Source organism: Panthera uncia, chromosome B4, assembly GCF_023721935.1.
Source record: "Panthera uncia isolate 11264 chromosome B4, Puncia_PCG_1.0, whole genome shotgun sequence".
In the NCBI taxonomy this organism is placed as follows: Eukaryota; Metazoa; Chordata; class Mammalia; order Carnivora; family Felidae; genus Panthera; species Panthera uncia.
Window position 1 is genome coordinate 25,247,463 of NC_064809.1, and position 15,782 is coordinate 25,263,244.

General features: G+C 41.0%; 1 protein-coding gene across 1 annotated transcript in view; it reads right to left on the reverse strand.

Moving 5' to 3' along the window:
• MPP7 (MAGUK p55 scaffold protein 7) overlaps positions 1-15,782 on the reverse strand; it is a 295,481-nt gene that overhangs the window by 177,685 nt on the left and 102,014 nt on the right. Inside the window, exon 3 of the mRNA XM_049626949.1 lies at positions 903-1,021. Within this exon, the coding sequence (XP_049482906.1) occupies positions 903-1,021 (119 nt within the window). The remainder of the gene's footprint in view (positions 1-902; positions 1,022-15,782) is intronic.

The following is a 15,782-nucleotide window of genomic DNA, read 5'->3' on the forward strand; positions in this document are numbered from 1 at the left end:
TTCTATCCTGTGAAGCAACAGCACTTCAGAAGTGGTTCATTTTCAAACACTATGCATCAGTAAGAGCCTTCTATCACGACCGGCAACCATAACAAATTTAGCTGAATTCAGTGTCGGTCCAGCTGGAGCTAAAGCATCAGAGGGGTCCATCTCCTACAGACTCAAGCAGGACTCACAATTTTTTTCAGCTTGAGTTAAATGAAAGAAAATGCAATTCATATTTCCAGAAGCAAAAGTGGCATATTTTCCAGTAAGCTTCTTGTTCTCATTTTACTATTTTAAGAGCTCTGATCACTCCCAGGGTTGCTGTGTGGCAAGATCTCATTTCTGGTGGCTGATCAATTTCCATGGCCTGATGCTTCACCAAAACCGTCTCCAGAAACTGTTTTTACTCGCATTTAGCATCAGGATATTTATACACAAAATACCATTTCAATGGCGTTGCACCAAAAAAGAAACAGCTTGCTCGAATTTCAGTTGACTTTGTTAAAGGAAATTATTTTAAATTAATGTGGCTACTGAACCACTGCCATCCTTAACCTCAGAAAATATATTCCTTCTAATTTTTGCTGTGAACACTTATTTATTCGAGTTAAACTCCAGCTCATGACTGTCGCCCATAAAGATTCTAAACCTTCCTGCTACTATTTCATATTCTTTTTCTAAACAGGGCAAGCACACGTTTGCTGCATTAGTATGCACAGCTAGATCACCACCATTAAGTGAAATCATCTATATATTTTTGGTGGGATCTTTAACAACTTCCACGCCCGTCAGGGAAATGGAACAAGGCTGTTTTGTTTTCAGACAGCAACAATCTGATCTCTGGTTTACTAGATGGCGCTCAACATATTTTTCCATATGTTTTTCCGCAAAGAGAATCTGACATCAGCATGGTTTACCTTTACCAGTGAATGCAGGCTTTTTTCACCAAACATGTCCCAGAGGAAGGTCAGGTCTTCCTGGCTATCCACATGTGGCTGCAGCTGGGCTGGCAAGGCAGCCAACAGCTCATACAGACCTATAAAACGAAAATAAAACACAAAGCGTAATCTTAGAGTGATCTCATTAATTTCGCTTTAAGGTGTGTGTAAATGACAGCTGGAACATGTCGTTTTTACTGGATCTGTATTCTGGGCCATCAAGCAAAACACTTCTCCAAAGGAGCCAACGAATCTTTTGGATTTTTAAATTCCACGCAAGTGTGTATCAACAGGCGAGTTTTTACCTTTGAATTGTCAACATTCTACAGCCATCCAAGTTTACATAACCCGGGACAGAAAATGTCTACAAACGTTCAAGAAAAAAAAAAAAGAAGAAGAAGAAGAAAACGCATACATTCCTTTCCTTAATCGTTATTACATTTCCCTCTCAATGTTAGCCAAAGAGTGAAATGAGTCATGAATAGGAAAAACTTCCTTAGAAGAGCAGAAAATTGATAGAGTGGTCCATTAAAAAGGTTTTGCGGTTTCCAAATAGTTCCTAATAACATATAGCTTCAAAAACATTTGCATTATCTAACTTCCAAAATCAAGTTCTAAAAAGTGAGACGGATTAAACCACACTTGGTGTTGCTTTGATGTCGTTGCCCGTTTAAAACAACGACGACAAGCTACACAGAACTTAGCTGAAATCTGACTCTAATCTGAGCGTATGGGATACCCCCTGAAAGAGTTAAGGTCAAAGACGGAGGTCACTGGAGGCACTGCTCACTAGAAGCTTCCTTGGGGTAGACAGTAGCACAGTGTTCCACAGTAGCGTACTACATAAACCATCCATCTCCTTCAGGGGCCGTCAGACGCCTGTCCAAGAAATGTTGCGACAGTGCCTGCCCAGGATTCTTCAGGGAGGTGACCTGGCAGAAGTCAGTATCAACTCATAGCACATGCTTCACTTTCCAGTGGGATTACATGAGGTAAAAAGGACAAACTTCCTTTTATTTCTGTCTGCTGTCTACAAAAACACCAAGACCTCCTGGGATCTACAACACACGGGACTGTTGTTATTCCTGCTCTGAATAAGTGCTGTTGTTCATCAGAGGGACAGCTTTACAAGATATTTAACTAGCAAAGAATCGTCAACTATGGACTGCTGATTAGTATACCTATTATCTTCCAAGAGCATTATAGTATTCTGATAATCAATGATAATTCACAACCAAATGTATGAGTTTTCACTTGGAATGTCAGATCTGTAACTTGAGAGATTAAACTCAAACATTCCTGGAGCTGTATGTGGCCAAAAAGATCTAGGATACCCCAGGAAAAAAACAAAAACAAAAAACAAAAAAACAAACTTACCCCAACTACATTCTTAAGTATTCTTGATGGTTTATGTTTATTCCCTTAAAAACCTGGCATCTTGCCTGAACTAGCTCCTATTCATAATTTAGGAGAAACATTTTTAAGGTGTCTCAACCTAATTCAGTGTAAAATATAGGTCTCACTTTACACAGATACATACATACCCACAAAATAATGACAATCGCCAAGATCAGTGGTTAAAGTCAGAGGTTCGAATTTAAAATTATGTAAAGAGAAGGTAGAATTTCACTATTTTATTATTGATTTCAGAGGCAGTAAAACTAGTTCCTTACTCCTTGGTAATACGGTTAACTAATGGTACTAATTGAAATGGAATATAATTTATGAGGTACAGTTGTTGGGGGAGGTTAAATGAGGTAATATATTAGAACAGTCTCTGGCACATGGTGAATACTCAACCTGTTCCGTATGTAACTCAGTGAGCTTCGGCCATTGTTGTTATTGATTATTACTGTTAGTTGTCATTACTATTACGGAAAAAGCAAAACTCTGGGTCAAACAGACCTAGATTCAAACCCCAGGTCTATACTTCATTATTTCACATAACTTACCTAAGCCTTGTTTCCCTCACATGTCGAAAAAGAGACAGTCATCTGCACATGTAATAAACAGAAAAAAAAAAAACAAACACACAAACATGCACACGTACACAAATAAGTGCATGTGATACAGGTGAAGTCTGAAGGTTAATGGATTCTATCAGTGACAACTTGCCCACTGTGATTACTATAGTTATGCAAGATGTTACCCCTGGAGGAAGCAAGGTCAAGGGTACGTAGGATCTGTATTATTTCTTACAACACGTGCATACACAATTACCTCAAAATGAAGTTGAGACAAAAGAAGATATTATCATAAATACAACTGTTATAAGAGTTGAAGGGAACCATGCACATGGCAGCACTGAGCCCTGTGGCTGGCGCAGAATAGGCATTTGATTTAAATACACACACATGCACGCACCATTGCAATGGTTCAAAGTCAAAACAACAGAAAATGTAGGTATACGTTTCCCTGGACACAATGCCAGACTCAGAAATAAAACCACCCCAGTCTTTTACATATGGAAAGTGTTAGCTTTACCCAGTACTGCTTACCTTTTTGTGGGAATAAACCATATTCTGTTTAAATTAAAATAATTTCTCTGTTAGCAGTAGCCCATAAACCTGAGTTTTCTGGGTTTTCCTAGCTTCATGCAATCCTAATTTATACGCCACCTAGTTGGGTCTCTAGAGATGACAGTAGTCACTACTCTTCAGCTCCCACAACTGGTAGCCATGGACCAAAGCCAAGAGAGACAAGACAGTGCCCGCCAGAAATGAAAGAGGGTGAGAAGAGCTAGGAAGGTGGGGCAAGTGGCCTCAACGCAGGTAACACGGACAATCGTTTCCTCTCATATGCATCACAGGGGCCCCAGAAACCACTGCCGTCCATGGCGAAAACCAGGTCTGTGCTCTCACGCGTGCTTTTTTATATTTTAGCTCCTCGAGTTCCAATAGCGAAGAACACTATGAAATCCAAATGTTTTTGGTCCTTGAGATTCAGAGAGCAAGTAATGAGAGTTCAAATAACAAGAGATATCTTGAACAACCTTACCTAAATGTACATGGTCCCTGGGCAAAGGCAGGGACTACCTCCCGTGTAGTCATTCCAGCCCACGAGGGCTTCATTCCAGGCCACCTTTATGGTACCTATGAACCAAGCACTGTTCGTGGCTCTAAAGGTCTAAGATAAATCAGACACGATCCCCGTCCTCAGGACTGTACAGTGGAAAGGACAGGCACACACAGATCTGTTATAAAGTACAGAGAGGGGTTAGACTGCATGGTGAGGCAAGGAGCAAGGAGACATCAGGGAAGGCTTCAGCAAAGACCACCACCCGAGTTACATCTTTAAGGTCCATGTTCCTAAGAATCAGTATTTATGAATTCTCACATTCGGAGCACTATATTGGTTCCTGAGGACAGGTAGGTCCAGACTATGCCACCACCTTTACCCCAGAGATCTTACAGCTTCGATAACAAACAATACCTGTTGTCTACTCTCCAACAAAAGGCAACCCTAAATATAATGATCTCCTCTATTTGTCCAAGATTCAAAACGTATTTTCTTCTAAGTAAAATAAACAGACGTTCAAGCTGCTGATGCAATATTCAAACACCGAATTACTTGTCAGGGATGTTGATAAGATGCCCATGCCCTGCTTAAAATATTTAAATTATAATTTGATTAGGAACACACATTTTGAATTACCTATTAAGTACAAATATGGTAATTTAGATATTTGGGTTTTGCCCCGCTTGCATATTTCATACAACCATTTTGTTTAATGCCTTCACAATGACTTCCTCATCATCAGTGCCACTTGTAGAGTTGAAGAAGATCATTTTCGCTTCTAGTTACTTGAGACACAACACTTTTTTGAACGTGTGGGAGATGTCATCGCTAAGGATCCGGGTAAAGCTGTTGCTTTTCCACCTGTCCTGTAGTTTTAGGTTTTTGATCTTCACAACAAAACCATTAACCTATTCTCTAAGTATCTTTAACATTTGCAGGTGTGAGGTTTTTAACCCCTCTCCAAGAAATAATAACGAAGCCTCGTTTAAACTACCTTGTCTCAGGGCGCCTGGGTGACTCTGTCGGTTAAGCGTCCAACTTCAGCTTACGTCATGGTCTCACAACTCGTGAGTTCGAGCCCTGTGTCGGGCTCTGTGCTGACAGCTCATAGCCTGCAGCCTGCTTTGGATTCTGTTTCCTCCGCTCTCTGCCCCTCCCCCGCTCACACTCTGTCTCCCTCTCTCAAAAAAAAAAAAAAAAAAAAAAAAATTTAAACCTTGAAACTATCCTGTCTCTTTAAAACGAGAACAACAATTCTGTCAAGTGATGTCTCAATGACTCCAAAAAAATGGGAATTTAGGTTATATGAGAATAATTGTGGCTTCTCCAATCAACACATTTTTTGTGTAAGTCAGTAAAAGAAACTTTGTCAGGGCTTGAATGTAAGGCAGCTCTCTCTTTTCTGAGAGAGAATTTTAATAGTGGGGGGAAAAAAACCCTACCTTATATTTGGGTATATATGGTACAAGACAATGTCAAAGATGCATGTGAATAAACTATCTCACAAAAATATTCCAGCAGGGGGGAAAAAAAGCAGTATTTTTGTATTAGGGTATTTTATATACTGAGACAAAAGGCAACAACGGAAAAACTAAAATATGACAAGGGTCATGTGATTAATATGTACAATAATCACAGTGATTTAAAGGAGAGAACGATCGATAAAGGTCACAGAAGGCTATGCTAGAGCTGGCAGGATGTGAGCTACGGTCTGAAGGAAGAAAATTGGGCCCGGAAGCGTGCGTTGCCAGGGCGGATAATGGCCAAGCTGAAAGTCAGCAATAACCATGCAAAGGTGTAGATTTTTAAATGCACCAAAATTCTGAAGAAAACACTAGCAAGTACTCAAACTCACATTTCTGCCCTGTACGTTTGCCTCAGTCATGGTCCAATCTGGAGACGAGAGCCGTGCGGTCATTTGAACGGGGAAAGTCTAATATAAATATGTAACAGAGGATGACGTATAAAGTGGTAAAGCAAAATCTCAAGAATACCTGGGGATGAAGGAGAAGACCCAGGAGGAAACAGCACTGAAAGAGGAGCGCTTTCCCCAAGACGAGGATTCAGAGCTGGCTGGAGGTGGTGGGACTATCACCCACCCGGTGGCTGGGTCTCCCTGGGTCCGAGCTCGTCCACTGGCACTGGACCAGCAGCAAACACCCCTGCAGGTGTGCAGGTGGACAGAAAACCACGGCTGGGACCGTCAAGCAGGAAATGCTTCGCCACAGTACAGGTGGGTGGAGCCTGGGTGACAGGAAACCACAGCCAGGACCGGAAAGCCGAAATAATCCCTGCAGGTGGGCAGACAACTGGGGAAAGGCCTGGCAAACAGACAATGCCCCCTTGGGGCTAGCTGGTCAAGACCCGTAAGGTGACCTCTGGGTGCCCGAGTGACCCACCAGGAACTCCTCTGAAGGGGTGTCGCTGAGACTCAAGAGGAAGCCGTCCACCAGGGTGCCACCAGAACCAAAGGGGGTAAGCACCGTTGGATGCTGCCCACGTGGGCTGCTGCCAGTCCCATGGGAGGAACAGGAAGACGTGAAAAACACCAGAGCAAGGAAGAGACACCTCTTCCTCCTGCAGTGTGCCACTCGTGCCCTCCCTGATGCCAGCCGTAAGGAAGGATGCTTAAAGGGCCCGACTTAACTTTCACAGGGCAGGCACCGAAGTATGGATTTAGGGCTGAGAGGCAATACAACGATACCTTGCCCAGTCTTCCACGTGTAGATGCAAGTGCGTGTGTGCACGCATCAAGGGTGGGGCAGTTCTCCTCTTTGCAGAAAGAAGAATGCTGTCTTTCTGCCTTTATTCTTCTGTGACTTTCTGTTGTTTGGCAGTGGGGATACACGAAAAATTTTTTTTTAATTTTTTTTTAATGCTTATTTTTTGAAAGAGACAGAGCATGAGTGGGAGAATGGGCAGAGAGAGAGGGAGTCATGGATTCTGAAGCAGGCTCCAGGCTCTGAGCTGTCAGCACAGAACCCGACATGTGGCTTGAACTCATGGACCACAAGATCATGACCTGAGCCGAAGTCGGACGCTCAACCGCCTGAGCCACCCAGGTGCCCCTCCTTTTATTCTTCTGTGACTTTCTGTTGTTTGGCGGTGGGAACACATGAAAAGTATTTAATCAGTGGTTAGTAAAGGTAAAGATTTTACAAATAAGGATTTTCAAAGGGAAACAGTATTGCCTATTTTAGATTTTAGCAGTAGGCTAAGCCTCGACCCAACAGCTCAGTTAGAGGATGTCAATTCAGTCAAAGTTCTAAGTTCAAAGGTGACAAATGAAGAACACTCATGCCCATCCAGAGAGCAGTCTCTTAACTTCAATGTCCTCAAAAAGGCCTAGTGTTTATAAAAGAGGGCAGAGGGCAGAGACAGAGTGCCATTTTCTAACAATTAAAAAAAAACAACAACAAAACTAAATCTGGGAAAACAATACAAAGCAGAAAGAGAGCAAGATCTTAGGAGCTAAGGAAGGCGTTTATGGCAAGAGGAGCTACCTGCAGAGAGAGGCAAAGATATTTTCAGATTTTTAGTTTGGTCACTGAAGCCTACTCCCCCCTTCCCCAATGCTAGATGGCAGATGCTGGCTGTCTGAAATCATGAAAAATAATATACTAACGGGAATGTTCTGAATACAGACTAAACTGCCACTCTGCAAGCCAAGTTCATTAAGCCACTGCATACAAAGACCATGATCTTGATTTAACTTCACTAACTCACTTGAAGTTAGATGTGCTACAGCTGGCTTCTCTGTAGCTTTACTACGCTGAAGGATGAACATACGTCATCTTCCTTAAAGATAAAAACCTAAAAGCTTACTCCCCCTCACCAACACCTTCTGGTCAGAGTATGTTCTCGAGGCTTTTTGAGCCCTGAGCAACACGAGTGACAGAGGGGCAGTGGTAGCATTTTACGTACAGACTGAAATACTTCGATGCTTTAGCAACTTCAGGTTGTCTTGCGATTTTTTTTTTTATATATAGAAGTAGTGTTGTAAAGCTCAAGTCCTAATTCTCTAATAATCTTATCTTCATAGTAAAATATACATCACATAACAGGCAGGCAATTGGATCAAGGTCTGGGAACGTAGACAACACTGACCTAAACAGTAAGGAAATGTAACCGCTTTGAGTAAACAATTCATCCAAAGTTATGATACATTAATCAGAAGAGGAGCATCTGGCTGGCTCCATCGGGTGAGCATTTGACTTTTGATTTCAGCCCAGGTCATGATCCCAGGATCGTGGGATCGAGCCCTGCATAGCGTCTACAGTAAGCATGGAGCCTGCTTGGGATTCTCTCTCCCTCTCTCTGCCCTCTTCCCCACTCGCGCGCTCTCTCTAAATAAAAAATACGCGTGCGCGCACATACACACACACACACACACACACACACACACTAATCAAAAGATAATTATGAGGAGTCCTCATCGGGGATTAAGATTTCATTACTTCATAAGATTACCCAAATCAGTGGATTTGAATAGTCATTTTAACCGTAAAGCAAGGTTCCCGCCATCATAGTCGAAGCCTCTACAGTTTCACCGTGCCTAAACAAACTAGTTATTAAAAATTATGCCTATTTCTATTTTCTCTCCCCGCCTTAATCTATCCTTCCCATCACCAACGAATAAAGCTTCCTAAAATAATAGTAATAATTACTACCAGATGCAATTCCTAGTAGTGATCATACCTAATACTTACAGAGCTAAGGTGGGCACGTGGTTTGCACGTTACCTCACCTAATGCTCTTCATAAGTAGGTTCCATTACTACCTTCATTTTACAGGAGGAAATGCATTTAGCCTAGAAAGGGGCATATTCAGGACTTAGCCTCAACTCTGCCTATGTCTCGATAATAAGCCCAATATTTAAATCTCCTACTCAAAAACCTTCAAGAGCTATCTATAAAAGTTAAGGGCCTGACACCCCAATTACAGAGGGATCAAATATATCAAATAAAAACTAGAGGAAGATTTCATAGAACATTTTTGTCATGTTGGAGTTAAATGCTTTTCTTAGCACACAAAGAACTTAAAAACCAAGGATGACAACGCCAGACTTTATAATAAACAAAATTTTCACCCAACAGCAAAAAAAGAGAGAGGTCTGCAGAGAAACTGCTAAAAATTATTTGCACCAAGAAGGTGATTGAATAAGGCAGAATAAGGACTGAGGATCAACCACTGGATTTGGCAACATGCAGCTTATGAATTCTGGCATCATGAAGAATGAAGAAGCCTGGATGAAGGGGACTAAAAACAGAGACATGTTGCAAATGACAACTGTAAATCTAGATCAGCCTTACAACCTCTTACCAAACAGAACTGGTATTTGTAAGGGAATGGGGAGTGAAGATGTTTTTAAGATGGAAAAGAAAAAAGCCCGGCATATTTGTGTGGTAATAGCACCGATCCACGACAAAGAAATTTTACAATGTAAGAGACGGCAGGATCTGCCACAGCAGATGGGCAGGATTGGGGTCTGGTGTACAAGCGGAGGGATGGCATTAGATACAAGTACGGCTGGTTCACCTACAGTCCCAAGGAGGAAGGCAGAATACTCTGGAAATGTGGTACAGGGAACATGTGGCAATTCCCTTATGATCGCTGCCGTATTCAGTAAACCATGAAACATGGTCACCTGCTGAGAGTGAGGATAGGGAAGAAAGTGCTTGCTTCTGGAAAAAAAAAAAAAAAAAAAGGCTAAAGAGACATCTGGGAGAATGGGAAAATGAATAAAGCAGGGAAGTCATAAATTGGTACACATTATTGACAATATGAAAATTTAAAGTTTGCATTCCCTTTGATCCGGTGATGCACTCATTTATTCACTCACTCATTATACTTTTAGATAGCCCAGAGGGCCATCCTCAGGACCAGTCTCCAGGGGCTCTCAGCGTCTAATCTACACAGAAAAACCAGAACAGGAAACAATCACTCTCATTTTTGTTGTATACATTTCTGCACTGCTTGAGTTTTTACAAAATTGATATTACTTTTATCATTTTAAAATTTTCGCTTCTGGGTAATGATCTGATAGAACCCTCTCTCCAGCCATAGGGCTCACAATTTCCCCCGAAATTCCGTTCCAGCCACAGAGGACTGCTACTTGCTATCCCCAGGAAGCAGAACTGCATGCACGCAACCCTGCACCAGTTCACTCAATAATTAACTTCCTGCTGACAGCTACTGCTGCCTTATTCCCCTCCTTCGGGACCCCGGAGATGATCTGAAAGACAGAACAAGCATGGTAACATACTTAGCTCAAAGTTTCATGAAAGGTTTAACATAACACACTTGACGACATTTCGAGGAGCGTGTGTAGGAAGCGGGCAAAGTCCGGAGACCCTGTGCGTTTCAAAATGCCACCTGCTCCTTTCTGACCTCAGTCTACAAATACCAGGCGCTCACTGCGTGCCAGGCACTGGTAAGGACAGGGGCTACAAGGTGACGGGAAGGAAAAGAGCAAGCAAATTCGTCCCCTGGGTGTAGTGTAGGAAACTACAGGGAAAATAAAGGTAAAAATGTAACTGGGAAAGGCGCTTTAACAAGGGAGTGATGGTGGCGCCGTGAAAGTGTAACCGAGGGATGTGAATGACCTCAGGGGAAGCTTCCCCAGTGGAGACAAGTGGGCTGCATTGAGAGAAGCACAGACATTAATGAGGACAGAAGAAAAATCTCGTAGAAAAGAACCACGCTTACAAAGGCCCTGTGGTAGGATGCTTAGACTCTGGAGCCAAATGACGTCACTACTAATGCCAACCGCGCAACTGGTAATTAACAGCTCCGTGCAGCCATGTCTTAATCTGCAACATAGACACAGCAGTGCTAACCTTACAGCATTGTAATGAGGATTGAATGGCTTTTTCATAAAGCTTAGAATGACACCTCACTTAGCTATACAATCTATGTGAGCATTTTTAAAATAAAAATAAATTCCGAGGGCGCCTGGGTGGCTCAGTCGGTTGAGCGTCCAACTTCGGCTCAGGTCATGATCTCACAATTCATGGGTTGGAGCCCTGCATTGAGCTCTGTGCTGACAGCTCAGAGCCTGGAGCTTGCTTTGGAGTCTGTGTCTCCTTCCTCTCTCTGCCCCTCCGCCCATTCTCTCTCTCCCTCTTTTAAAAATAAGTAAAACAAAAAAAAATTTTAATAAAATAAAATAAATTCCAAATTAAATGCTAAAACACAGGAATATGCCCAAGCATTAAAGAGACAGATTACAAAATTTAAGTTTATCCTGCTGGAATACATTAAGGGGAGAAAGGCTTTCCACAATTGGCAAAAAAACAAAAAACAAAAAACAAAAAACAAAAAAACAAAAAACAGTCAAAGAGCCCCATGTTTTGGGTAAAGAGTGAACTAGAAAGAAAGGAAAAGAAGTGATCACACGTCCTTGACCTGAGTCAGTCTAGAACATTTCCATAGTAAAGGAACATAACAAAATGCTCTCTGTTCTCAAGCAGCTTAAGTTCAAGGTATCTCATATCATCTGATGTTCAAGATAAACCTATTTGACAAACACTTGTAAAAAAAACCTCAGTCGCTGTAATTATGATGATATCAATATTCCATATTCATTGACAGACTTCTGACAATATTGCGTTATGTAACCTTTATCCTGAGTGAGGCTCCTGGGAAGAAATCATTTGTCATGAACACGAAACATGCTGAAATACTCGTGCACTAATCTTGCAAAATGCTTCAAGTGGCAACAGAAAAATAATATTAATCCCTTCACTGAGATGATTGCACAGGCTTCTCACTCCCCTCCAGGCTGCCAGCATTGGACGTAATAAAGAAACACAGTGGGGGTGATCAGTTATACCATGCTGGCATTGCCTTATGGAAACAGAGTTACTCAGAGCTGACAACAAACCTCCACTCAGATGATTTAATCATTCTGGATCTCTGGCCCCCCAACTTTTGAAGTGACATTATAAGATGGTTCATCAGCTACAAGATCAATTTGTCCTTGTAAGTACTGTCATCCCCTCGTCATTTTGGCAGAACTAAACCTTGGGGAACTCTGGCTACATCCAGAGATGGTGGCAAACCAGCCAGCGGCGTAATTCATCTCAAGAGGTTGATCGGTTGTTTTTTTAAAACAGATCTTGCTTTTAAACCTTTTAACATCCGGTCTCCCTGCAGTTTTTACAAGAGCTCTTGATACAATTAACATATTCATGAGAAAAATGTCAAGAACTCTTGCTTGCTTTCTATTTACAATTTGAGGGATTGAAAATCGTTGACAAACTTTTATCTTCCATTTCAAAGTGATACAGTTATAGAGGAAGACAAGAGATTCTGAGATTTGAAAATTCACAAGGAGGTCCCTCACACAAAAATACGAATTCTCAGACGACAAACTGCATCAGTCAGAAACTTACACCAAAAAGTCACATAAAGGCTTACCATTTGGTACAGACCCACTTCACAAAATTCACCTTTATTATAAAAATTACTTTCTGAATCTTTAAGATGGATGGAAGACGGGAATAAGAAGTAATGGATAAAAAAGGAGCCAGGAAACCTATTTATTTCCTATACAGACAAGAATAAAGTTACAATGCTTTGTGAAAGAGGAAAATTAGCAGAGTTGTCACATTTGGCAAACGATAGAGAAGTATCTTCTCATCAAGAAAGCTACCAAGTACAGACACGCCATCTGGACTACATCAAAACCAATCCAAGGGCGAAGCAAAGAATAAAAAGCCTCCAGCTTAACCAAGTGTTTGTGGTTCAGAAAACCTGAGGAGAATTAGGCGGATAAAGGATGTGAACTATGATTTTACTGACTTATACTGAGGATTCACATCTGCTTATGGAGACTTGAAGCCTAAATGAAAATAACAATGCTTAATGTAGTTTAAAGTGACTGGAGGGCCTTCCCGAAGTGAGGAGCAGACAAATCATCCTTGCCACTTTGGACTATTCACTTCAGATCAGTGAGGAGACGCCCCCCCACCCCCGGTCTGCCTGCAGACAGGGCGATGGCTCACCTGAGACAATGATGGGTAACAAGGAAGAGATGCTGGGAAGGCGGGGGTGAGGAGGGGGGAGGGGCGTGGTTGGGGGCAGGGCAGAATATTTAGCAGTAGAGGAATGAATCTGCCAAATAAAAGGTCAACATGACACTAAGACAGTTCATACACTCAGAAGAGCACGTCCCCGTGCACTTGAATAACCAAACCATGCATGGAAGGAAGGTCCCCAATGTCACAGTTCCGTGTTTAGCTTGAGCCGATGAGAGAACATGAGGGGAGGCAAATGTGCACAGGATTGACTAAATCCTACTAAACTGAGGGAAAGAAGAATATCCCAGTTTAAGCAAACTACTGAATTATAAACATATATTAGGTATCCACAGAACACGAAGACACTAACTAGTAGGCACAAAAATGAAATGGTGAAATCAAAAAATCTGGCCCGTCTCTTAGGCAATGAGATCTCCTGCCATACAGTCAAACCCAGCATCGGCAATACTATATCCAAACACAAGGAACTGGATAAGATATAGATAGATAGATAGATAGATAGATATAGATAGCTACAGATACATATCAGGACACAGAAGACTCGAACTCAGGATAAAAATTTACTAAGTAGAGGTAAGGTTTTTGGTAAGAAAAATAAAAAGGCTAGAATCAAAAAAAAAAACAAACAAAAAAAACAAGAATAGAAAATTTATACCAACTTGTACTTCTTACTTTAAATACCCAGCATGATCCAGGGCTAATTAGAATCTCAACTCCTAACCTGGGAAATGTGGTAACCAAAACTAACAGAGAATGTCACACATTCCTTTCCTCCACCTCCACAGCACTTCTGTAGAAATTCATTTATGCCATAATCAAGGGAAAAGATACTAAGATACATATTGTAGCTGTCCTGAATATTCAAGGAAAAAGTTGGCAAAGTATGGATCACAGATCCATCTATAGGAACTATTAAGAAATCTTTGTTGAGGACAATTTATTTTCTATTGCTTTTCCACTGTATTTGGACAAATATAAATTATTGCTAGTAAACCAAAGACAATGAATTTAATACTAAAATGTGACATTAATTCTCAAAGCAAGAACATCTCTAAACAGTGAAAGCATACAAAAATAGCGAAGTGTAAAGTGGAGAAATTTTTCCAGGTCCAGAAAACTGCTTCTGTAAAAATATAATATTCTGTACAAGACAGTAGTTCCTAAGAGAATAAATGGCTCAGAATTTGATGAAAGTGTTCCCGCAGTGAACAATTCACTCTTCTTGCAGATTCCAGATGCTCTGCATTCCTGACATCAGGATGGAAAAATTTACTGTTAGTCTAGAGAAATTTAATATCACCATTCTTGTCATATCCCTCATAGCTTCATTATTAGAACAAGTCTGGGGAAGCTATAAACCTATGTTAAATGATAAAAAAGATGTTCTCTGTGTTCAATCATATTAGACCGTATAAGTAACCCAAATATTTAGAAATCCTACAGAAAAAGACTTGAGAGAGAGAAAAACATGTATTTATTTGTTATTTTTCCTAGTTTTGATACCTGTATTCTGCACAGTATGGCCAGGCATAGGACCAAGACATTTAACTACAACCAAGGACTAATAAACACTAAAGGACATATATCGACGCCCAGAGCAACACTATAAAATTTTATTATATTAATAAAATGGGATACACCAAGCTTTAAATTTTCCACTTTGTCAAAGGTAAAGTAATCAGCACTATTCAGTGCCATTCATAACAGGCCTCGATTTTTCTCATTTAAAATAGGTTTTATTTCCAAGACTACCTATGCTAAAGTATAAAATACTCTAATACAACCCCGATAGAACCGTTCTCTTTCTTACACTCTCCCTCCACTACAAGTAACTTATTAAAACATTTGGCAAGCTCTGTTTTATATATGCAAACAATCTCAGTCATTATAATGTTGCAGTTTGTTAATAACATTTTATGCAACCACCTAGAAGTCTGTAAAGTCAGGGCAAGGTAGTAGCGGGCGAGGCCATCCATACACCTGTACAGAGCTCCCGTTTTTAAAAGCTGGCACCAAGCTTTAAATAGATTCCAAATTGTAATTAGCTCTGTGTTAGCAGTCCGTGGACTACGCAGCGTGTCCTCCCCTATCAGAGTGAGTATGACACACGGGTGACCGGTTTGAAGGGCACAGGTCCATTTATTCGTGCATTTTTTTACAGCACGCTCCCCTAAGTATCTTTTCTCTTCTGATCTTCTCAACAACATCTTTTCTCTAGCATATTTTATTGTAAGAATACAGCATAGAATACATGTAACATACAAAACACGTGCTAATCGACTGTTTACGTGACCAGTAAGGCTCCTGCTCAACAGCTGGCTATTAGTAGTTTTTAGAAAGTCAAAAGTTACACATGTATTTTGAACTGTGTGGGGGAGGGGGGAGTGTTGGGGAAGGACTGATGCCTCACTCCACCCCCACCAGTGTTCAAGGGTCAACTGTGCCTTGATTCTTAGAAGACTCATCCAGGAGAGAAAGCCATAGCAAAATGAAAATTACTTCTAAAACTCTTATGAACTTAGAAGAATGAGTTACATTTACACTACATTTAACCAGTTATAGGGCCCCCTAGTCTGGAATAGTTAGTCGGCTATTACAGGTAAAGTACTGTATTTGTTTTATTGTAGTCAATAGCATGATAGGATTTATCTTCATTTATTCCAATATACTTAAAATTAAACTAACATGTAGTTAGGCCAAGCCAAATAAAGAGGTTATCTGCATCTTCGCTTTCATGGCAGAGCAGCAACCTAAATCTTAACTCTCATCATCCTACATTCAGTGCATTAACGGTAAG